This window comes from Schistocerca nitens, chromosome 7, assembly GCF_023898315.1.
Source record: "Schistocerca nitens isolate TAMUIC-IGC-003100 chromosome 7, iqSchNite1.1, whole genome shotgun sequence".
NCBI lineage: Eukaryota > Metazoa > Arthropoda > Insecta > Orthoptera > Acrididae > Schistocerca > Schistocerca nitens.
Window position 1 is genome coordinate 88,152,849 of NC_064620.1, and position 25,360 is coordinate 88,178,208.

Here is a 25,360-nt window from a genome sequence, read left to right on the forward strand (position 1 = left end):
ATAGTGGAAAGTTGCACAGGTCGCACCACTATTCAAGTAAGACAGCAGGAGTAATCCACTAAATTACAGGGCCATATCATTAACGTCGATATGCAGAATTTTGGAACATATATTGTGTTCGAACATTATGAATTACCTCGAAGAAAATGGTCTGTTGACACACAGTCAACAAGGATTTAGAAAACATCGATCTTGTGAAACACAACTAACTCTTTATTCACACAAAGTGTTGAGTGCTGTTGACAAGGGATTTCAAATTGATTCCGTATTTCTGCATTTCCGGAAAGCTTCTGACACTGTACCACACAAGCGGCTTGTAGTGAAACTGCTAGAATATGGCATATTATCTCAGTTATGTGGCTGGATTCGTGATTTCCTGTCAGAGAGATCACAGTCCGTAGTAACTGATGGAAAGTCATCGAGTTAAACAGAATTGATTTCTGGGGTTCTCAAGGTAGTGTTATAGGCCCTTTGCTGCTGCTTATCTATATAAACGATTTGGGAGACAGTATGAGAATTCGTCTTAGGTTATTTGCAGGTGATTCCGTCGTTTATATAATAAAGTAATCACAGGATCAAAACAAATTCCAAAACGGTTTAGAAAAAATATATGTATGGTGCGGAAATTGGCAATTGATCCTAAATAACTCATCCACATGAGTGCTAGAAGGAATCCGTTAAACTTCGGTTACACGATAAATCAGGCAACTCTAAAAGCCGTAAATTCAACTAAATACCTAGGAATTAAATTGCGAACAACTTAAATTGGAAGGAACACTTACAAAATGTTGGGGAGGCTAACCAAAAACTGCATTTTATTGGCATAATACTTAGAAAATGTAACACACCTACTAAAGAGACTGCCTACACTACGCTTGTCCGTCGTCTTTTAGAATACTGCTGCTTCGTGTGAGCTCCTTAGCAGATAGGATTGACGGAGTACATGAGAAAAGTTCAGAGTAGAGCAGCATATTTTGTATTATCGCGAAATAGGGGAGAAAATGTCACTGAAATGATACAGGATTTTGGGTGGACATCATTAAAACAGAGGCGTTTCTCGTTGCGGCGAAATCTTCTCACGAAATTTCGGTCAGCAACTTTCTCCTCCGAATGCGAAAATATTTTTTTGAGGCCGAGTTACATAGGGAGAAACAATCACCACAATACAATAAGGGAAATCAGAGCTCGCACGGAAAAATACCGTCGTTTGTTTCCTCTGCATGCTATACGAGCTTGGAATAATAGAGAAGTGTGTAGGTGGTTCGATGAAACCTCTGCCAGGCAATTACATGTGATTTGCAGAGTATCCATTTACATGTAGATGTAGAAGAGGCAAGAGCATACCGTTGTCATTTACGTTGTTGTCCGCTTATTTTCAGTTTAATTCAGTAACAAAGGTAAATGAGGGTTAAGAAGTCAAACGAAATGAACTTATTCCGTAACGAGACAAAGAGGAACACTGATCTCTTATACCGAAATACTCAAAGTATCTCTAATCAGCCTCCAAAATTTTGGTTTTCTTTATTGGCATACGGCTATCCATCACATTCACAAAATATATTCCTTAATGATTATTCTACTATGTTGTTGTTGTTGTTCTGGTCTTCAGTCCTGAGACTGGTTTTATGCAGCTCTTCATGCTACTCTATCCTGTGCAAGCTTCTTTATCTCCCAGTACCTACTGCAGCCTACATCGTTCTGAATCTGCTTAGTGTATTCATCTCTTGGTCTCCCTCTACGATTTTTACCCTCCACGCTGCCCTCCAGTATTAAATTGGTGATCCCTTGATGCCTCAGAACATGTCCTACCAACTGATCCCTTCTTCTAGTCAAGTTGTGCCACAAACTCCTCTTCTCCCCAATTCTGTTCAATACCTCCTCATTAGTTATGTGATCTACCCATCTAATATTCAGCATTCTTATGTAGCACCACATTTCGAAAGCTTCTATTCTCTTCTTGTCTAAACTATTTATCGTCCATGTTTCACTTCCATACATGGCTACACTCCATACAAATATGGTATGAGTAAATGATCGATACATTAGAGCACTAGAAAATACTGGAAGCGATTATATCATAATAACAAAAAAAAAGAAATGTAGCACCATGCAAAAATTCACACATCATGTACACAGAGTCTCTAAATAGTTATATCACACATATTTAACTGACTAAACATCGCATTTAATACTGGTGCACTCTTTTGGGTTGACAACAACACTGCTGTTGTTTATGCCATAGGAGGAACCTTTTGCCGGCCGCGGTGGTCTCGCGGTTCTAGGCGCGCAGTCCGGAACCGTGCGACTGCTACGGTCGCAGGTTCGAATCCTGCCTCGGGCATGGATGTGTGTGATGTCCTTAGGTTAGTTAGGTTTAAGTAGTTCTAAGTTCTAGGGGACTTATGACCACAGCAGTTGAGTCCCATAGTACTCAGAGCCATTTGAATTTTTTGAGGAACCTTTGCGTTGAAAAATGCGCTGATAAAGGATTTTTGTCGTGTCTTGTATTTGGTACACGAGGCTAGTAAATGATTCAGGTTAACTTCTTCATTACAAAAAGCACATATTGGCGATTCCTCGAATCCTATTCGAAACAGGCGGACTGGCTATTAACCGTGATTTAAGCGCATGAGTGTAATTGTTGTTATGAATCGTCTGCCCGTATTCCGACCAGTAAACCAGACAGATTATGCTGTTTTACGTTGCAGCTGGCCATAAATGAACACCTTGTCAAATCTTGGTCGAACCTCCACAATTTTGTCAATGGAGGTCAGTCTGTATACAATTACTGAGCAGCATGTCTGCAAATGTAGTGTGCACATTGTGTTGCGTACTGTAAGTGATTGCGTTTTTAGGAGTGGTCCGTTCCCTGTATTAATATATATCACTCTGCTGTTAATTCTACTTCTTCGACACAAAAGATGTAAATGCTTTATGAATTACTTGTTGCGGAGTATTCGTGCGCGATTGTTTCTCGATCTTTAACCGCGTCCTTCCGCTGTGAATAGTTTCGAAAAAATTGTTCAACTCAATGGCTGTCAATGGCCAGTAAACAGCAAAAGTGTTTTTGGCCTTCGTAGGCACACGTCATGCACTAAACCTGAGCCGGCCTCGTTGGCGAGCGGTTCTAGGCGCTTCAGTCCGGAACCGCACGACTGCTACGGTCGCAGATTCGAATCCTGCCTCGGGCATGGATGTGTGTGATGTCCTTAGAGTAGTTAGGTTTAAGTAGTTCTAAGTTCTAGGGGACTTATGACCTCAGCTGTTGAGTCCCATAGTGCTCAAAGCCATTTGAACCATTTGAACTAAACCTGAATGAAAAAAGGCTCACTGTGGAAAATTTTGAGCTTAAACACACGATTTGCCTACATTGCAAAGTGTTTGTTATACAGTACGACACGTTTTGCCCACAGACATTGTCTGATTCAAATAAAACCCAAGCACAGCTTCACCGTATCATGTCAGCAACTGTCACGGATAATACAATAATAGAATTTGATACTTAATACTGTAACGTCCAGTATATTTGTTGAAATGATGTATTGTATCTACGCTTCAGTTATTATTTTCATCTCTCGGCAGGTATGGTTGGTTGATTGGTTGGTTAATTCGGGAGAGGAGACCAAACAGCGAGATGATCAGTCCCATCGGATTAGAGAAGGATGGGGAAGGAAGTCGGCAGCATCCTTTCAAACCAACCAACCCGGCATTTGCCTGAAGATGTTTAGGGAAATCACGGAAAACCGAAGTCAGGATGGCCGGATGTGAGTTTGATCCACCGTCGTCCCGAATGGAGTCCAATGTACTAACCACTGCAGAATGCATCGTAACGAATAATAAATTGCGATCAAGGTAAATTCTGGATGTAAATGCTAATTGGTAGCCCACTTCTATAAAGATTTCCTGTCGTGTGTAGTGAAAATATGTTGACTTACCAAATATGTTCAGTTAGTGGCGGTCGCCTTCAAAATAGGGTACACTGAAGTCACGCGCTTCTGCATTCGATTCTTCTATTGCTCAAAACATGTCTCCATGGCGTCGTGGTGAGACTGCGTAGAAGTTGCGTGTTTTTTTTTTTTTCAGCGAATGGCAGAGGACGTATATGAATCTCTTCGTGGCTTAAAGGCACAGAAAAAGTCGAAAAACAGCCTCACCCTTGTAAATCGGGACAAATAACTCTTCATAACACGGGAACTCTCCTTTATTTTCGTGTCCAGCTGGAATCTGATCAGCACCCCAACTGGAAATTAAATATTTTCAACATTTCCCGGCCCGGTCAGCAACTGTATAAATATTAATTTTAATTTTAATTTTAAAAATCAACGGCCTCAGTTGCACAGATTTCCTAGATTTACCTAGGTTTCAGTCGGGATAACCCAATCTTCCGCAGAATAAAAGTAACTACCGTTTGTCCGTAGTGGACATCGTCAAGCTAAAACTGCAAATCAATACTTATCGTCAGACTGTAAAAACTTATGTGAAACTGCCTCGGCCCCACTTCGCGACCGCGATGCGGCAGCCACGAGTTCTGTACTGGAACTGAGTGCGAAGTGGGGCCGAGGCAGTTTCACATAAGTTTTTACAGTCTGACGATAATTATAGATTTGCAGTTTTAGCTAGACGATGTCTACTATGGACAAGCGGTAGTTAATTTTATTCTGAAGAAGGTTGGGTTATCCCGACTGAAACCTAGGTAAATGTAGGTAATCTGTGCAACTGAGGCTATTGATTTTTAAAATTAAAAACCAACTGGAAGTGACGCAATTCAGTATCAGTCTTTTCCTAATATCTTGGGAGGTCTTCGACCCGTGTAGTTGGTAATTTTCTGTCACCATCACGTATCCACCCTCTAGTTTTCAGCAGTGGGTAATGGTAGCTACTCTGACGATGTCTATCTTTTGCACATGTTCTACGTCCTGTTTCCACCACCAGTACAGACTACATTCATTGCGGGTTACCGCTGCAGTGGATCCACGTGGAGAAGATACCACTCTAAGTTCCATTTGCTGGGGGACACTTCACGCCAGCCACTTAGAGCCGCGCTGAGAGCGGTTGCAAACATAACCCGCACATTGATACTTGACGCTAAGAAACGAGTAGAGGGGCCCAGCAAAACACTCCCTCTCCGCAGTTCATCGAATACGTCACTCATCCCCTATCCGAAAAAAAAAAGCCTGCAAGATTAGCCTGCCTTGCAGCTTGGCGAACTTCAAACAAGGTTCTCGCCATTCTGTCACGGAGAAAAGCTCGCCATTCAGCCGGCGAGGGTAAATACAAGTTACGTAAAACTAGGCGCATTGTAATCGGGGACGAGGGTTGTCCGGCCAGCGGCCTGCAGAAAGAGGGCACGGTGGGGGATGCAACCGGGTGAGGAGTGAGGGGTGGCGAGTGAAAGGGTGCTCCGGGCAGGGGAGCGCCGGGAAGCTGCCCGCCGGCGCAGATTACTCCTTCCACCCATTCGAAACAGCATTTAAAGTGCACCAGTATGCAAGGATTAGCAATTGGTAGCCCCGGGCGAGGCTCCTCCTATTCGCTTTCCCCCCCCCCCCTCCCCCCATCACCGCACCGCCCCCCTTTAGTTTCCGCGTGCGCAGGGGGATAAAAGAAGCTGGGAGGGGGGAGGGACAGCGAAGAAGTAAAGAGAGGAGACACGCTGCGGAGGGAAAGAGAGAGACAAAGAAGCGCGGACAGTAGCAAGGAGACTGAAGAGGAAGAGGTTGAGAATGGCTCTGAAGGAGGAGCGAGAGAGAGAGATGGAGGGGGACTCTTCTATAGAGGAAAAACAACCCCGCGGCTACTCGCCGGATAAAGAGGGGTTACACAGTAAAGAAAAGTGTGCGCAGAACAAAAGGAGCAGGCAGAAGTGGTGCGTTCGTTAGACTTTGGGGCCTCCCAGCAGGCCGGCGGAGCCATTGCAGCAGCGGCAGGTGGCCTCCTCCCCGTGACGTCACGACGCCGCGTCGAGTGTTTGGCCGGCGCGGCGCGGCCTCTGCAGACGCGGCGAGGCGGTGGCGGCGGCAACGCCTCCCCCTTTCCGGGCCGGCGACTTGTTAAAAGTGGAGGGGAAAGTCAACACGTGGCGCCGCCCTGGTAATTAGAAGCGCGAACGGTACGCACAAAGGCCCGCCGATGTCGCGCGCCCGGCCCGACACGCTCGCGGCCAACGCCGCAGCGGGCCATGCATGCCTAATACCGGAGCCTCCTACAGACACAAGGTGCGTCGCACCGGTACAGGAGCAGGAGGCGGTGTTAATTTTTATGCCTCATCACGCGGTGGCCTCCACGAAATCCGCGCCGCTTGAAAAGAGTCCGGGAACTCGACTTTAGAGCCCTGAATAATGACCCATCACACGGTCGAGCTTCTGGGGTGTCGGGTGTGAATATTTTTTCGTCTTACCTTAGGACGCCACGCCTATTTTACAGGTACAAATGGCGATCAGTTAGTTTGTCACTTGGAAAAAATTCAGCTGTTGTCTTGAAGCTTTATGTTAGCCCTATTTTTTTCTCTTTTTTCATCAAAGTCTATCAAGGCAATAGGCGTGTTCCGTCTTCTAACAAGGGAACCTCCCCATCGCACCCCCCTCAGATTTAGTTGTAAGTTGGCACAGTGGATAGGCCTTGAAAAACTAAACACAGATCAATCGAGAAAACAGGAAGAAGTTGTGTGGAACTATGAAAAAATAAGCAAAATATACAAACTGAGTACTCCATACGTAACATAGACAACATTAAGTACGATTTGAGCTCAGGAGCGCCGTGGTCCCGTGGTTGGCGTGAGCAGCTGCGGAACGACAGTTCTTTGGTTGAAGTCTTCCCTGGAGTGAAAAGTTTAATTTTTATTTTCAGACAGTTATCAAAGTTCGCTCTGTAAAATTCCAGGACATGTTCAGAATTGCTTGGGCATATGCAGGATATGACGGTCTACACACGGAAAAATTTGAGAACGTTAAAAACATACGTTTTGACAGAGCACAGGGAAAACTGTGCGACTGTGAAACTGTTGCATTCATTTGTTGTAGTTTATGTGACAAACTCTTATGTTTTCATCACTTATTTTGGGAGTGTTTATCACATCCACAAGAAAACCTAAATCGGGCAAGGTAGAAGAATCTTTTTACCAATTCGCCAAGTGTACAACTTAGGTGGGTCGACAACATATTCCTGTCATGTGACGCACATACCGTCACCAGTGTCGTATAGAATATATCAGACATGTTTTCCTGTGGAGGAATCGGTTGACCTATGACCTTGCGATCAAATTTTTTCGGTTCCCATTGGAGAGGCACGTCCTTTCGTCTACTAAACGCACGGTTTTGCGGTTCGGTCGCAAAACACAGACACTAAACATATTACAGTGAACAGAGACGTCAATGAACGAACGGACAGATCATAACTATGCGAAAATAAACTTTTCAGTCCAGGGAAGACTTGAACCGAGGACCTCTGGTTCGGCAGCTGCTCACGCTAACCACGGGACCCCGGCGTTCCTGAGCTCAAATCGTACTTAATGTTGTCTATCTTACGTATGGACTACTCAGTTTGTATATTTTGCTTATTTTTTCATAGTTCCACACAACTTCTTCCTGTTTTCTCGATTGATCTGTGTTCAGTTTTTCAAGGCCTATTCACTGTGCCAACTTATAACTAAATCTGAGGGGGGTGCGATGGGGAGGTTCCCTTGTAAGTATCCAGTCATCTTTCTCTTGTTCTTCCTATCGATCTTGTACCTAAAGGTCTGAAATTTATAGCTTGTTTCGGTTGTTTCGAACCTGGCATTCTATGTACGAGTGGATGTACATCTACATCTACGTGATTACTCTGCTATCCACAATAAAGTGCCTGGCAGAGGATTCAATGAACCACCTTCATGCTGTCTCTCTAAAGGTCCATTCTCGAACGGCACGCGGGAAAAACGAGCACTTAAATTTTTCTGTGCGAGCCCCGATTTCTCTTATTTTATCGTTATGATCATTTCTCCCTATGTAGGTGGGTGCCTACGGAATGTTTTCGCAATCGGAGGAGAAAACTGGTCATTGAAATTTCATGAGAAGATCCCGTCGCAACGAAAAACGCCTTTGTTTTAATGATTGCCACTCCAATTCACGTATCATGTCTGTGACACTATCTCCCCTATTTCGCTATAATACAAAACGAGCCGCCCGTCTTTGTACTTTTTCGATGTCATCCGTCAGTCCCACCTGATACTGATCCCACACCGCACAGTAATGCTGCAGAATAGGGCGGACAAGCGTGGTGTAAGCAGTCTCTTTAGTAGACCTGTTGACCTTCTAAGTGTTCTGCCAATGAATCGCAGTTTTTGCTTTGCTCTACCCACAAAATTATCTATATGATCGTTCCAATTTAGGTTAATTGTAATTGTAATCCCTAAGTATTTAGCTGAATTTACAGCCTTCAGATTTGTGTGACTTATCGCGTAATCGAAATTTAGCTGATTTCTATTAGTACTCATGTGAATAACTCAAAAAAAAAGTTAAAATGTGTGTGAAATCTTATGGGACTTAACTGCTAAGGTCATCAGTCCCTAAGCTTACACACTACTTAACCTAAATTATCCTAAGGTCAAACACACACACCCATGCCCGAGGGAGGACTCGAACGTCTGCCGGGACCAGCCTCACAGTGAATAACTCCACACTTTTCCTTATTCAGGGTCAACTGCCACTTTTCGTATCATACAGATATCTTATCTAAAACATTTTGCAAGTCGTTTTGATCATCTGATGACTTTACAAGACGGTAAATGACAACACCATCTGCAAACAATCTAAGACGGCTACTCAAATTCTCTCCTATGTCGTTAGTATAAATCAGGAACAACAGAGGGCCTATAACACTTCCTTGCGGAACGCCGGATATTACTTCCATTTTACTCGATGACTTTCTGTCTTTTACTACGAACTGTCACCTTTCTGACAGGAAATCACGAATCCAGTCGCACAACTGAGGCGATACTCCGTAGGCACGCCGTTTGGTTAGAAGACGCTTGTGAGGAACGGTGTCGAAAACCTTCTGGAAATCTAAAAATATGGAATCAATTTGTCATCCCCTGTCCATAGCATTTATTACTTCATGAGTATAAAGAGCTAGTTGTGCTTCACAAGAACGATATTTTCTGAAACCGTGCTACCTATGTGTCAATTAATCGTTTTCTTCGAGGTACTTCATAATGTTCGAATACAGTATATGTTCCAAAACCCTACTGCAAACCGAAGTTAGTGGTATAGGCCTGTAATTCAGCGGATTACTCCTACTTCCCTTTTTGGGTATTGGTGTGACAATTTTCCAGTCTTTAGGTACAGGTCTTTCTGTGAGCGAGTGGTTGTATATAACTGCTAAATATGGAGCTATTTTATCAGCATACTCTGAGAAGAACCGGACTGGTATACATTCTGGATCGGAGGCCTTGCCTTTATTAAGTGATTGAAGCTGCTTGGTTACTCCGAGGATGAAATGATAATTAAATGGACACCCTAGCTGCAAACAGGCGTTGATGTACTTCATTGGGGACATGTTGAAAATGTGTGCCCCGACCGGGACTCGAACCCGGGATCTCCTGCTTACATGGCAGACGCTCTATCCATCTGAGCCACCGCAGGCACAGTCCCTACAGACGCACTATCCTCTGTGCCCGCGGTGGCTCAGATGGATAGAGCGTCTGCCATGTAAGCAGGAGATCCCGGGTTCGAGTCCCGGTCGGGGCAGACATTTTCAACATGTCCCCAATGAAGTACATCAACGCCTGTTTGCAGCTAGGGTGTCCATTTAATTATCATTTCATTTCTAGCAAAGCTGCATGGTCATCCACGGTAACTGTTCTTTCGGGAACAGATACTACCGTCATATATACTCCGAGGATATCTACTTCTATGTTTCTCATCTTGGCAGTTGTTCTTGATTGGAATTCAGGAATATTTACTTCGTCTTCTTTGATGAAGGAGTTTCTGAAAACCGTGTTTAATAACTCTGCTTTAGTGGCACTGTCATCAGTGACTTCACCGTTGTTATCGCGCAGTGAAGGTATTGACTGCGTCTTGCAGCTGTTGTGCTTTATGTATGACCAGAATCTCTCTGGGTTTTCTGCCAGATTTCGAGACAGAATTTCGTTGTGGATATTATTAAATGCATCTCGCATTGAAGTATGCACCATATTTCGACTTCTGTAAAACTTTGCCAATCTTGGGGATTTTGTGTTCTTTTAAATTTAGCACGCTTTTTTCGCTGCTTCTGCAACAGCGATCTGATCCGTTTTGTATACCATGGGGGATCAGTACCATCACTTATTAATTTAGGTGGTATATATCTCTCAATTGCTGTCGATACTGTCTCTTTGAAAACATTCCAAACTTTTCTACACTTACATGATCAGATCGGAAGGAATGATGACTGCCTCTTAAAAAGGCGTTATGAGCATTTTTATCAGCTTTTTTAAATAGATGTACTTTGCGTTTCTTTTTGATGGTTGTAGATGTTACGGTATTCAGCCTATCAGCAGCTGCCTTGTGGTCGTTAATCCCTGTTTTCGTCACAACACTCACTATTTGTTCAGGATTATTTGTTGCTAAAAGGTCAAGTATGCTTTCACAACCATTTACGCTTCAAGTGGGCTCATGACCTAGTTGTTCAAAATAATTTTCTGAGAAAGCAATCAGTACAATTTCGGATGATGTTTTATGCCTGCGCCGGCTTTAAACGTACTAGCCAACTTTGTCGATTAGACTTGATATTCTCAGTTAATGTTTCCAGACATGTATTCGGTACGATGTCTACTGGATGAAAACTGTTCTTTTTTCCTTAAAAAAAAAATCACTGTGAGGGTCTTTTGCCGGAAATTTCTTCCTTATGTCTGCAATTCTTTGCTTTTGTTAGAAAAAAGGGTATACAAGATGGAAAGGCTAGATTGCCACTCACTACATAGCGGAGCTGTTGAGTCGCTGACGGGCACAATAAAAAGGGTCTTGAACATTCAAGCTTTCGGCCAAAAAAGATCCTTTGCCATCTGGCCACAGCAGTTGGAGACAGAGACCATGTATGTGGAAGTTGTGCCTGTATGAATGTGTGTATGTTTTGTATTTCCAAAGAAGGACTTTTGTCTGGCATTGAAATGTTTAGCCGTCGTTCCACTCTGCGAGTTACCGCCTTCTCTGCGTAGTGAGCAGCAACCTATCCTTTTCGTAATACTGTTGTTATTCCATCGTGGACTCTCCATTGTCAAGTATCCTCATTGTTAGAGCTTCTTCAGTTTCTGCCATCAACATGTGTCAGGAAATGGACGGCGTCCGTGAAACGGTAACAGATCGTCCCGGAACACAATAAAGAGCTGCATCGCATCCATGTTACAACAGATGTTCAAAGTGGCTTCTAAGGTATTGCAGGTGATAGGAACAGTAGGATAAACGTAATCGTACTTTGGTTTACACCCTGTTGGCGGACCACTTGCCTGGAGCCTGTACTGGGCTTCGTCTCACAAGGGAACTTCCCCATGGCACCCCCCTCAGATTTAGTTATAAGTTGGCACAGTGGATGGGCCTTGAAAAACTGAACACAGATCAATCAGGAAAACAGGAAGAAGTTATATGGAACTATAAAAAAATTAAGCAAAATATACAAACTGAGTAGTCCATGAGAAGATATGCGACATCAAGGGTAATCTGAGTGCAGGAGCGCCGTGGTCCCGTGGTTAGCGTTAGCAGCAGCGGAATGAGAGGTCCTTGGTTCAAGCCTTCCCTCGAGTAAAAAGTTATAATTTTATATTTTCAGACAATTATTATCTGTCCGTCCAATGCGATCAATTTTTTGGGAGTGATTATCACATCCACAAGAAAACCTAAATCGGGCAAGGTAGAAGAATCTTTTTACCAATTCGCCAAGTGTACAACTTAGGTGGGTCGACAACATATTCCTGTCATGTGACGCACATACCGTCACCAGTGTCGTATAGAATATATCAGACATGTTTTCCTGTGGAGGAATCGGTTGACCTATGACCTTGCGATCAAATTTTTTCGGTTCCCATTGGAGAGGCACGTCCTTTCGTCTACTAAACGCACGGTTTTGCGGTTCGGTCGCAAAACACAGACACTAAACATATTACAGTGAACAGAGACGTCAATGAACGAACGGACAGATCATAACTATGCGAAAATAAACTTTTCAGTCCAGGGAAGACTTGAACCGAGGACCTCTGGTTCGGCAGCTGCTCACGCTAACCACGGGACCCCGGCGTTCCTGAGCTCAAATCGTACTTAATGTTGTCTATCTTACGTATGGACTACTCAGTTTGTATATTTTGCTTATTTTTTCATAGTTCCACACAACTTCTTCCTGTTTTCTCGATTGATCTGTGTTCAGTTTTTCAAGGCCTATTCACTGTGCCAACTTATAACTAAATCTGAGGGGGGTGCGATGGGGAGGTTCCCTTGTAAGTATCCAGTCATCTTTCTCTTGTTCTTCCTATCGATCTTGTACCTAAAGGTCTGAAATTTATAGCTTGTTTCGGTTGTTTCGAACCTGGCATTCTATGTACGAGTGGATGTACATCTACATCTACGTGATTACTCTGCTATCCACAATAAAGTGCCTGGCAGAGGATTCAATGAACCACCTTCATGCTGTCTCTCTAAAGGTCCATTCTCGAACGGCACGCGGGAAAAACGAGCACTTAAATTTTTCTGTGCGAGCCCCGATTTCTCTTATTTTATCGTTATGATCATTTCTCCCTATGTAGGTGGGTGCCTACGGAATGTTTTCGCAATCGGAGGAGAAAACTGGTCATTGAAATTTCATGAGAAGATCCCGTCGCAACGAAAAACGCCTTTGTTTTAATGATTGCCACTCCAATTCACGTATCATGTCTGTGACACTATCTCCCCTATTTCGCTATAATACAAAACGAGCCGCCCGTCTTTGTACTTTTTCGATGTCATCCGTCAGTCCCACCTGATACTGATCCCACACCGCACAGTAATGCTGCAGAATAGGGCGGACAAGCGTGGTGTAAGCAGTCTCTTTAGTAGACCTGTTGACCTTCTAAGTGTTCTGCCAATGAATCGCAGTTTTTGCTTTGCTCTACCCACAAAATTATCTATATGATCGTTCCAATTTAGGTTAATTGTAATTGTAATCCCTAAGTATTTAGCTGAATTTACAGCCTTCAGATTTGTGTGACTTATCGCGTAATCGAAATTTAGCTGATTTCTATTAGTACTCATGTGAATAACTCAAAAAAAAAGTTAAAATGTGTGTGAAATCTTATGGAACTTAACTGCTAAGGTCATCAGTCCCTAAGCTTACACACTACTTAACCTAAATTATCCTAAGGTCAAACACACACACCCATGCCCGAGGGAGGACTCGAACGTCTGCCGGGACCAGCCTCACAGTGAATAACTCCACACTTTTCCTTATTCAGGGTCAACTGCCACTTTTCGTATCATACAGATATCTTATCTAAAACATTTTGCAAGTCGTTTTGATCATCTGATGACTTTACAAGACGGTAAATGACAACACCATCTGCAAACAATCTAAGACGGCTACTCAAATTCTCTCCTATGTCGTTAGTATAAATCAGGAACAACAGAGGGCCTATAACACTTCCTTGCGGAACGCCGGATATTACTTCCATTTTACTCGATGACTTTCTGTCTTTTACTACGAACTGTCACCTTTCTGACAGGAAATCACGAATCCAGTCGCACAACTGAGGCGATACTCCGTAGGCACGCCGTTTGGTTAGAAGACGCTTGTGAGGAACGGTGTCGAAAACCTTCTGGAAATCTAAAAATATGGAATCAATTTGTCATCCCCTGTCCATAGCATTTATTACTTCATGAGTATAAAGAGCTAGATGTGCTTCACAAGAACGATATTTTCTGAAACCGTGCTACCTATGTGTCAATTAATCGTTTTCTTCGAGGTACTTCATAATGTTCGAATACAGTATATGTTCCAAAACCCTACTGCAAACCGAAGTTAGTGGTATAGGCCTGTAATTCAGCGGATTACTCCTACTTCCCTTTTTGGGTATTGGTGTGACAATTTTCCAGTCTTTAGGTACAGGTCTTTCTGTGAGCGAGTGGTTGTATATAACTGCTAAATATGGAGCTATTTTATCAGCATACTCTGAGAAGAACCGGACTGGTATACAATCTGGATCGGAGGCCTTGCCTTTATTAAGTGATTGAAGCTGCTTGGTTACTCCGAGGATGAAATGATAATTAAATGGACACCCTAGCTGCAAACAGGCGTTGATGTACTTCATTGGGGACATGTTGAAAATGTGTGCCCCGACCGGGACTCGAACCCGGGATCTCCTGCTTACATGGCAGACGCTCTATCCATCTGAGCCACCGCAGGCACAGTCCCTACAGACGCACTATCCTCTGTGCCCGCGGTGGCTCAGATGGATAGAGCGTCTGCCATGTAAGCAGGAGATCCCGGGTTCGAGTCCCGGTCGGGGCAGACATTTTCAACATGTCCCCAATGAAGTACATCAACGCCTGTTTGCAGCTAGGGTGTCCATTTAATTATCATTTCATTTCTAGCAAAGCTGCATGGTCATCCACGGTAACTGTTCTTTCGGGAACAGATACTACCGTCATATATACTCCGAGGATATCTACTTCTATGTTTCTCATCTTGGCAGTTGTTCTTGATTGGAATTCAGGAATATTTACTTCGTCTTCTTTGATGAAGGAGTTTCTGAAAACCGTGTTTAATAACTCTGCTTTAGTGGCACTGTCATCAGTGACTTCACCGTTGTTATCGCGCAGTGAAGGTATTGACTGCGTCTTGCAGCTGTTGTGCTTTATGTATGACCAGAATCTCTCTGGGTTTTCTGCCAGATTTCGAGACAGAATTTCGTTGTGGATATTATTAAATGCATCTCGCATTGAAGTATGCACCATATTTCGACTTCTGTAAAACTTTGCCAATCTTGGGGATTTTGTGTTCTTTTAAATTTAGCACGCTTTTTTCGCTGCTTCTGCAACAGCGATCTGATCCGTTTTGTATACCATGGGGGATCAGTACCATCACTTATTAATTTAGGTGGTATATATCTCTCAATTGCTGTCGATACTGTCTCTTTGAAAACATTCCAAACTTTTCTACACTTACATGATCAGATCGGAAGGAATGATGACTGCCTCTTAAAAAGGCGTTATGAGCATTTTTATCAGCTTTTTTAAATAGATGTACTTTGCGTTTCTTTTTGATGGTTGTAGATGTTACGGTATTCAGCCTATCAGCAGCTGCCTTGTGGTCGTTAATCCCTGTTTTCGTCACAACACTCACTATTTGTTCAGGATTATTTGTTGCTAAAAGGTCAAGTATGCTTTCACAACCATTTACGCTTCAAGTGGGCTCATGACCTAATTGTTCAAAATAATTTTCTGAGAAAGCAATCAGTACAATTTCGGATGATGTTTTATGCCTGCGCCGGCTTTAAACGTACTAGCCAACTTTGTCGATTAGACTTGATATTCTCAGTTAATGTTTCCAGACATGTATTCGGTACGATGTCTACTGGATGAAAACTGTTCTTTTTTCCTTAAAAAAAAATCACTGTGAGGGTCTTTTGCCGGAAATTTCTTCCTTATGTCTGCAATTCTTTGCTTTTGTTAGAAAAAAGGGTATACAAGATGGAAAGGCTAGATTGCCACTCACTACATAGCGGAGCTGTTGAGTCGCTGACGGGCACAATAAAAAGGGTCTTGAACATTCAAGCTTTCGGCCAAAAAAGATCCTTTGCCATCTGGCCACAGCAGTTGGAGACAGAGACCATGTATGTGGAAGTTGTGCCTGTATGAATGTGTGTATGTTTTGTATTTCCAAAGAAGGACTTTTGTCTGGCATTGAAATGTTTAGCCGTCGTTCCACTCTGCGAGTTACCGCCTTCTCTGCGTAGTGAGCAGCAACCTATCCTTTTCGTAATACTGTTGTTATTCCATCGTGGACTCTCCATTGTCAAGTATCCTCATTGTTAGAGCTTCTTCAGTTTCTGCCATCAACATGTGTCAGGAAATGGACGGCGTCCGTGAAACGGTAACAGATCGTCCCGGAACACAATAAAGAGCTGCATCGCATCCATGTTACAACAGATGTTCAAAGTGGCTTCTAAGGTATTGCAGGTGATAGGAACAGTAGGATAAACGTAATCGTACTTTGGTTTACACCCTGTTGGCGGACCACTTGCCTGGAGCCTGTACTGGGCTTCGTCTCACAAGGGAACTTCCCCATGGCACCCCCCTCAGATTTAGTTATAAGTTGGCACAGTGGATGGGCCTTGAAAAACTGAACACAGATCAATCAGGAAAACAGGAAGAAGTTATATGGAACTATAAAAAAATTAAGCAAAATATACAAACTGAGTAGTCCATGAGAAGATATGCGACATCAAGGGTAATCTGAGTGCAGGAGCGCCGTGGTCCCGTGGTTAGCGTTAGCAGCAGCGGAATGAGAGGTCCTTGGTTCAAGCCTTCCCTCGAGTAAAAAGTTATAATTTTATATTTTCAGACAATTATTATCTGTCCGTCCAATGCGATCAATTTTTTGGGAGTGATTATCACATCCACAAGAAAACCTAAATCGGGCAAGGTAGAAGAATTTTTTACCCATTCGCCAAGTGTACAAGTTAGGTGGGTCGACAACATATTCCTGTCATGTGACGCACATGCCGTCACCAGTGTCGTATAGAATATATCAGACGTGTTTTCCTGTGGAGGAATCGGTTGACCTATGACCTTGCGATCAAATGTTTTCGGTTCCCATTGGAAAGGCACATCCTTTCGTCTACTAATCGCACGGTTTTGCGGTGCGGTCGCAAAACACAAACTTATTACAGTGAACAGAGACGTCAATGAACGAACGGACAGATCATAACTTTGCGAAAATAAAGAAAGTGAAATTTTCACTCGAGGGAAGACATGAACCAAGGACCTCTCGTTTCGCAGCTGTTCACGCTAACCACGTGACCACGGCACTCCTGATCTAATATTATCGCTGTATTCGTTATGTTGCACATGGACTACTGTGTTTGAATATTTTGCTTTTTTTTTCATAGTTCCACACAACTTCTTCCTGTTTTCTCGATTGATCTGTGTTAAGTTTTTCAAGGTGTATCCACTGTGCCAACTTATAACTAAATCTGAGGGGGGTGCGATGGGGAGGTTCCCTTGTCAGTATCCTGTAGAACGGGATCCTCCAAATTAGGTGTACCCACAGTCTGCAGCCCCCCTGCACTTTCGTCTGATATGAAGGACCCGTAATCACACAGAGGCCAATAAGGGCTTGGAATATTTTGTAATGTGGTTGGTGTCTGTGAGGGTATTTGTTTTGCTATAGCCGTGCTGCCTCTCGACCATTTCAGTCTCTTTGGCCGTACACAAACACTATCTCGGATTGTTTCCAAATGAATACCGGAGCATTTTGCTGCTTACAGTACGCTGCGTCAATTACACAGCCTGCAACACGCAAGGAACACACGGCCCATGATTAGAGGAACTGTCATTCGTCAGCACTATCTGCCGCGGCAACGATGCATTGCCGGACACATGTTCATAGGAACTTCTTTCCTCCATTTCCAGTAAGGAATCCGTTCCTGCGGTTTGTCGCTTTTATTAATGTTCATCCTGAATATCCAAAGTTCTGCTCTTATGTCTTCCTTTCTAGTAATTGTCAAAGTTTCTCTTCCAACTATCAATGTGGAGGGTGGGGGCGGCCATTACCTTACAAAACTTGATTTTTGTGTCTTTTCTAAGTTTATTTCTCAATGTTCTACATCATTTCTGCAGTTCGTTGTCAGTGTTGAGTTCATTCTGGTAGTATGTGGTATTTCGCAGATAACTGAAGTGACTAATTTGTTCAGTTGTTTTGTTTCGTATTATGATTGTAGTTCACACCGATTTTTCCCCTTTGAAAATCATCAATTTTGTTTTTAAACGCATATTTTCGTGTTTTATTCTTTAGAAATTTTGTTAAGTCCATCAGTGGATTTTGTAGCGAAGATCAGCTATCCTGTACAATTGCAAGGTCGTCTTCAAAAGGCCTTGTATTAACAAGTATCTCACGCGATTATCTCAAGCCTGGATCAGTTTGGTGCTTGTGTGCCTCGATTGTATCGTCAGTGCATATACTAATTAGTGTGGGTGATAAGCTGCAACTTTTTCGGAGCCGTTGATTTATAGGTATCTCTTCTGATGTTTCATGGATCGTATTTATTCTCATTTTTGTACCTCTATATAGGCTTTATCATTTTTTGACGGTATCCTTTTTTGTCTAATATGTTCCATAATATTTTCCTACCTACGTGGTCGAAGGCTTTCTCTAAGTTCATAGAGGCAATATGAGTTTCCCTGTTTAACCCTCTTTGTTTCTCTATAACTTGTTTAAGTGTGAAAACATTATCAGTACACGATCTCGCTGTTCGGAAATCACTTTATTCGTCAGGTAATTGATTTTCATCAATGATTTGTAGACATTGATTTATTATTTTGGTGCCGGCCGAAGTGGCCGTGCGGTTAAAGGCGCTGCAGTCTGGAACCGCAAGACCGCTACGGTCGCAGGTTCGAATCCTGCCTCGGGCATGGATGTTTGTGATGTCCTTAGGTTAGTTAGGTTTAACTAGTTCTAAGTTCTAGGGGACTAATAACCTCAGCAGTTGAGTCCCATAGTGCTCAGAGCCATTTATTATTTTGGTGTAAATTTTATACACTGTGTCTGCTTATGTTATACCACGGTAATTATTGAATACATTTCGTTTATCTTTTTAAAGACTGTTATGACATCTGCAATTCTCCTTGGTTTTGCGATCTGGCTTTTCCTCTAACACATACCATATAGGCATTAAATGAAGAAGTCTTAGCTTTAAATATAAATCACCGAATTTAAGTAAATCCTTTGTGCCTTCAGCTCCTGCTATTTTCGAGTTTCTGTTCTATTCATGGTCTCGTTTTGTTCTTGGATCGTTATGAGATCACCATCATACGGTTTATCCATGTAAGAGGATCTTCTTCTAATGTTTGGATTTCATTACACCAGGGCTGTTTATAACGTGGTATCCATTTGTATCTTCTCGTACTACACTTAAGTTTGATGTCTCTCACCCAGTTTATTTAAATGCTGTTTCATCTTGTTCGCATCCAGTTATGCTCACAAAATTATTCCAGGATTCTTCCTTTGTTTTCTTCGTTTGTTTTCCTCGGAATGGGTTTTACTTTATTTCTTTTTTCTTTATATTCTCGTTCGCTAATTCTGCTTTCGCCTGTAAATATATCCGGTATGCTCGTTTCTTTTCTTCAACTGCTTTTGTCATATCTTCGTTCCATACTCTTAATACCTTCTTATTTCTTCCCTTATTCTATGTTCGTTATGATTCATTTGTTGTCTTTCCTTCTCTACATATTCGCCTTAGAAGCAACAAATATTTCCCAACGGTGAATGACTAGGCGGAGACCTTGTCTCTACATGTCAGCATTTCGGCCGTTTAGGAAACGAACCACTACAAAAATCAGCCTCTGTATGTCCATCTTGTCAGAGATAGTTAAAGGACCTCGGTTCTTCACTACAAAACGTCAAATCAAACATCCTTCAGCTGTCTAATTTCCAATATATTATTTTATTGGATTAGCAGTTTCTGCGACATATTACACCGTCTTCAGGCCCTCTGATCGAAGTGTAGGAAGATTCCAACCTCGGCTGACCGGAACCTTCGTTAGAATCTTCCTACACGTCCGTCAGGGGGCCTGAAGGTGGCATAATAAATCGCCGAAACTGGTAGGCCAATAAAATAATACGTATAGTTTGGAAATTAGACGGCTGAAAGGTGTTTGATTTGACATTCTGTCAAAAATCAGCTGTCGTCGTTCTGGGAACGCCTGTCCGGTTTATTCAACCGAGGAAAGAGAAAGCAGTCGCTGTGTGTCATATCGGGAGAATGTGGGATGAGGCAAAATTTGATAGCCAAAAGAAGCAGCACTTGGGGATGTGTGCTATGTGGAATGAGATGGGTGTTTATTGTGCAGCCACAACATGTCGGACAGGTCTTCGTGACACTACGTCTTGGGAGCCTAACACAACCTATTTAGGATATTTCGGTAGCGTGCTGCTGTGACTGTTTCCCCCTCATAAGCGTAATCTTCAGAATCAAGCAGGCCGTGGCTAAGCCTTGTCTCTACAATATCTTTTCTTCCAGAAGTGTTGGTCTCTCTAGGTATGCAGGAGAGCTACAGTGAAGTCTGGAAGATAGGAAATAGTCGTGTTCGGGTAGCTGAGTAGGTGGAACACTTGTCCGCGAAAGGTAAAGGTTCCGGAATCGATTCCCTATACGGCACAATGCCAGAAAGTTTGAAACATAATCTGCTAGGACCATACCATGACAGTCCCCCCCCCCCCCCCCCCACACCCTGCAAAAAAAAAAAAATAAAAAAAAATAAAAAAAAAACTCTAACTCGCCTTGCACGATGGTGGTTGGGTCTTTCCCATTCATTACTTTTTCCACTTTCTCATGAAGTCGTAATGATGCTCCTAGAATTTGCAAACGGTGATAAGATGGTACAGATGTCATCTGGACTGGCCTCAGAATGCAGTTTTTGCGCTTCTGTCACGGTGCAGCGGGCTTTGTGAATGGGTGTCAGAGGTTGCGGAGCGACTCTTATCGTTTCGATGTCGATCGATATGTTATGGGATAGATCGGGCCGTACCCTATCTGGAAAATGAATGCAGTCAAATTATCACGGAAGGGCGGGACCACGCCAGAGTGGGCGCAATAAGTAATCCTTCGCTCCTTGTTTCCTGAAATGTCCCAAGGTGTGCAAATTGACAGATTACGCTCTAGAGCTCCACCGCACTTAAAAGCCAGGAAACGGCGACAATTTCAGTGTCACCTAATGGTGGCAGAGAAATCGATAAATTCCCTCTTCGAGTTACATCTGAAAATATGGACAACAGACAAACCACGCACCATGTTAGAGCAGAATGAAACTCACCGCTACGGTCGCAGGTTCGAATTCTGCCTCGGGCATGGATGTGTGTGATGTCCTTAGGTTTAAGTAGTTCTAAGTTCTAGGGGACTGATGACTTCAGAAGTTAAGTCACACAGTGCTCAGAGCCATTTGAACCAATGAAATCTCATTGCGTTCTTAGTCTGGTCAGTGATCATACTTCCTCACCGTGAAACAAGAGACAATCGAATACTTAAAATATCTGTTTGTTATTCACATACTGTTATTTTTTATTCTATTAACATTGCTCCTCGTTAACTGTTGTTTGTATGTGTATGTGCATATGATGAGCCAAAATTTTATAACGGTCTGCTTAGGTCCACCTCTGGAGTGCAATACAGCAACGATTTTACGTGGCATGGCTTCCTTGGTAGGTTTCCGGAGGTATGTTGCACCAAACGTCTACACAAAGATCACGGAATTCCAGTAAATTATCGGCTGGTGGTTTTTGGGTGAGGAGCTCTCGCCCGATGGCGCTCCAGATGTGTTCCATAGCGTTCAAATCTGGCGATTTCGTTGGCGAAGACATTAACGTGGGTTTACTATCATGCTTCTTGAATCACTGTAGTACGCTTCTGGCCATATGAGACTGACAGTTATCCTGGCAGAAGAGGCTGTCGCCGTCAGGAAAGAAATAAAGTACGAAGAGGTGCAGATTATCTGTAATAATGTTCACGTATTCCTCAGCTGTCATGGTGCCTTCTATTACTCTCCAGCTCCACTGGAATCCCATGTGAATGTCCGTCATGGCATAGTACTGCCCACCAGCGACATCAGTCCGTCGTGCATGTTTCGAGCAGCCGTTCGCCTTGATCACGGCGTATCTGAACACGACCATCAACCTAATGTAACTAGAAACGTGATGCATACGATAACGCGGCAAGTTTCCGTTGGTTCACTGTCCAATCCCGACGATATCGTGCCCGCTGCACTGTCGTTGGGTTACCACGGGAACACATAGTGGACGTCTGCAGCGGGTCTGCAAGTTCAACAACGACAGCAGTGCGGTGTGCTCCGAAACACTCGCGACTGCACCAACATTGCCTTGAGATGTGGCATAGACTGAAGCCTACCCTCCTCTACAGAGTGGGCAGGCCTCCGACCTCCACGTTCTATTACGAAGCGTCGACGTCCAACACCTTGTCGCTTACCCGTGGTTGCACCGTACTTTAATTACTTCCCATAGATGATCACGACAGTAAGCGTCGCTGTAGTCGTACCGCCCCCATAGAAATCTACCCTTTCAAGTGTTCCAGTGGATTTCCCTATTTGCTGCCATTACCGTCGCTAGAATGTTTCCCATTCGTCACTGCACCATTTTCACACTTTTCTTACGGTGTCACGTGTCCGGAATGGCACCAGATGGTATTCATTCCCGCGGTGGGTATTGGTCATAATTTTTTTGCTCATACAACGAACCAGAATTACCGGGATATTTGATCAACATAAGTTTACGATATTAAGCCTGTATAACGACATTTCCGATTCTATTGTGTTTTCAGTATATGACATACTTACTTGGCAAGCATGCGTAACGACTGCAATGTCCTGAGGATGAAACTAGGTGCCGAAACCGGTAGCCAGTGGGAAAAATAAGTAAACTGCGACTGTAGACACAAACATACACTTTTTCAGCTATGTTTTAACTAAAATTGCAAGTCTGGAGTACAAGAGACGTGCCTATGGGATTGGTTTATTTTATGGACAAAGTCATTTAAATTTCAGACTTTTCCCAAGTTTTTCTGTAACATCATTGAACATTAATTTTTATTTTTCGTTTTAAAAAAGTTAATTATTCTATAGATTCCACTTGTTTCATTTGAACATAAATGGCATGTAGTTCACACTTTACAATATTTTGCTTAAGAAATTTCTCAGAATATTTTATTACCTACTAGCTGTTTTAGGCCTTGCGTTGCTGCCGGTCAGTCTGGTTAAATGAAAATGAACATCTATATACGTTTTAATCACCTCCTCCCCCCCCTCCGTCTCTGTCATCTCCTCCTCCCCTCTTTTTGTCCATCTTCTCCTCCTTCTTCCTCTCTCTGTCCATCACCTCTTCCCCTTTTCTCTGTCCATCCTCTCCTGAACCTCTCTCCTCATCTCCTTCTGCCTCTTCTCTCTACATCTCCTCCCGCCTCTTCCCTCTCTGCCTCCTCCTGTCCCATTTTCCCCCTCTCTATCAATCAACTCCTCCCCGTTTTATATGTCCATCTTGTCCTTCCGTCTCTCTCTCTCTCTCTCTCTCTCTTCTTCTCATCCTACCCCCTTTCTCTGTCCATCTCCTATTCCCTCCTCTCTCTGACATTGAGCCTTGTTTATTGTTATTGCAAATCCAGATTATGTAGTAGCTGACAACCGATAAATACAACTATATAAATTTCCTGCTTGCAAACATTATTATATTATATATATATATATATATATATATATATGTGTGTGTGTGTGTGTGTGTGTGTGTGTGTGTGTGTGTGTGCCCATACATTTATTACAGTAACGTGTAACAATGTGACGTAACTTAGTCAAGTACTTCGTGAAAATTTTTGATAATAATGTTTCCCGTTTCAATATTACGTATATATTTGTATATTAAAATATAGAACCCGTGTCCGTCCGAACGTTCATCAGAGTACTGTTTAAAAATCTGAACTAAATCGATCAAAAACTTTACAAGGTTTTTGGTAAAAACGTTTCCCCTTTATTTGCAATATTTATTTATATATTACAGATATTAAAAAAATAAATGTAAAAAATACATACGAATTCACATGCAATGTTGCGTTAAAATTATGAAGCACTCGGTGAAGGGCTTTCGAAGATTTAAAAATGTGAACAAACGAACATTTACATTTCTATATAGATTTCCCGTATAATTATTATATATGTATTTATATACCACATGGCACTCCGATAGGTATACAAAAGCACACAAGCACTCAAATGCAACGCTGTGTCAAAATTTCAAGGGATTCGGTGAAGAACTTGTGGAGATATAAGATGGAGAACAAACGAAGATTTACTTGTGAACATGTGAGGCAGAACACGCTACGGCGCGTACACGCATGCGTTCAGACACAAGGAAATCATTTTCAACATATACTGTAACTGTGGTGGCATGGTACAGAACTTATTAGACCGCAGTCTCTGTAACAATGTGTGATTGAATAAATGGTCTCTAGCATGGAAACGATGCATTTACGGACAAAAGTTCATTGGACCATGTTCCGTATCCCCTCATCGATCAATCCGAAGACTTGTACACGATGGTAAAAATCATCCTGTATACAAACTAATATACAATTAATAAAAATTAAATACATGTAACATATATATTTAGATAGCATATAGTTCTCTCGTAAGTACTGCATATAAAACACGCGCGTATTAGAATGCAACGCTATCTCAAAATTTCAAGGGAATCAATGAAATGCATGTGGAGACATAAGATTTTGAACAAACGAACATTTACATTTTTGTTTATATAAATTAAACCAAGAACTGTGATAAGTTTTCGAAAGCAAAATCAGTTTTAATAAATAAACCATCATATGAAAGAAAATATATATTTTTTAATATTTTGACGATGTGTAAAACAGTGTAATTTCAAAATTAAGTGCAATAATATAATATTATTTTTATTTTTGTAAGTTTTGCCAGTCTCAGGAGGCATGTTTTCTTTGTAACTGTTCACACATGTATGCAAAAAATTATGTGCAGAAGTTAATTTGGCCAGTTCTACAACAATCTACAACTCATGCAGTAATATGTCGCTCCGTCATATGCGCCCAAAGACGTCTTTGTCATAGACTTGAGTGGTACAGTCCTTGTCTAGACGCGAAGTTGTATGTTAGTTTTTGTGCTGTGTACAGATGTGTGCCAAGTACGACTTATTGATGTTGAAAACACTAATTTGTATTGAAAATGCCTTCGGAGTATTTTACGAACTTGTTAACTGGGGACAGTGAACAGAATGAAATCTGTGTATGCTCGATGTAAGACTCTTTTTATCGATGTGCAGAAAACTGATACACAAATTTCATTTTTTTGGCATATCTGGATAGGAAATAAAAGAAAATGTGATGAAAATGAAAATAAGTACCTTCACTAAGACTCGATAAAGCTGGACCTTTATATCATCCCCTAGACAAAAGAAGTTTGCAGCCACAAATCCATTCACGAAATAAGATGAGTATTAAAATTTTTGCTCGCTTCATCAACCGTTTTAGAGCTGTTTTTAACATAGTTGTTTCCCGTACTGTGCAACTGCGCATTTACATAGCTGTATGATTAGCTGAAAAATGCAGTTAATTATCATCAAATTTCTTAAAATTCTGTTAATT

General features: G+C 42.3%; 1 protein-coding gene and 4 non-coding genes across 5 annotated transcripts in view; 2 read left to right on the forward strand and 3 right to left on the reverse strand.

The window, feature by feature from the left end:
- LOC126195485 (translation initiation factor IF-2-like) overlaps positions 1-6,180 on the reverse strand; it is a 72,177-nt gene extending 65,997 nt beyond the window's left edge. The window contains exon 1 of the mRNA XM_049934113.1: positions 6,114-6,180. Within this exon, the coding sequence (XP_049790070.1) occupies positions 6,114-6,180 (67 nt within the window). The remainder of the gene's footprint in view (positions 1-6,113) is intronic.
- A 3,363-nt stretch (positions 6,181-9,543) lies between these two features.
- On the reverse strand, positions 9,544-9,618 carry Trnat-ugu (transfer RNA threonine (anticodon UGU)). The gene has a single exon. It is a non-coding gene; the product is annotated as a tRNA-Thr (tRNA).
- Positions 9,619-9,647: 29 nt separating this feature from the next.
- Trnat-ugu (transfer RNA threonine (anticodon UGU)) lies at positions 9,648-9,722 on the forward strand. The gene has a single exon. It is a non-coding gene; the product is annotated as a tRNA-Thr (tRNA).
- A 4,580-nt stretch (positions 9,723-14,302) lies between these two features.
- Trnat-ugu (transfer RNA threonine (anticodon UGU)) lies at positions 14,303-14,377 on the reverse strand. The gene has a single exon. It is a non-coding gene; the product is annotated as a tRNA-Thr (tRNA).
- Positions 14,378-14,406: 29 nt separating this feature from the next.
- On the forward strand, positions 14,407-14,481 carry Trnat-ugu (transfer RNA threonine (anticodon UGU)). Its single transcript has one exon. It is a non-coding gene; the product is annotated as a tRNA-Thr (tRNA).
- Positions 14,482-25,360: the final 10,879 nt, after the last annotated feature.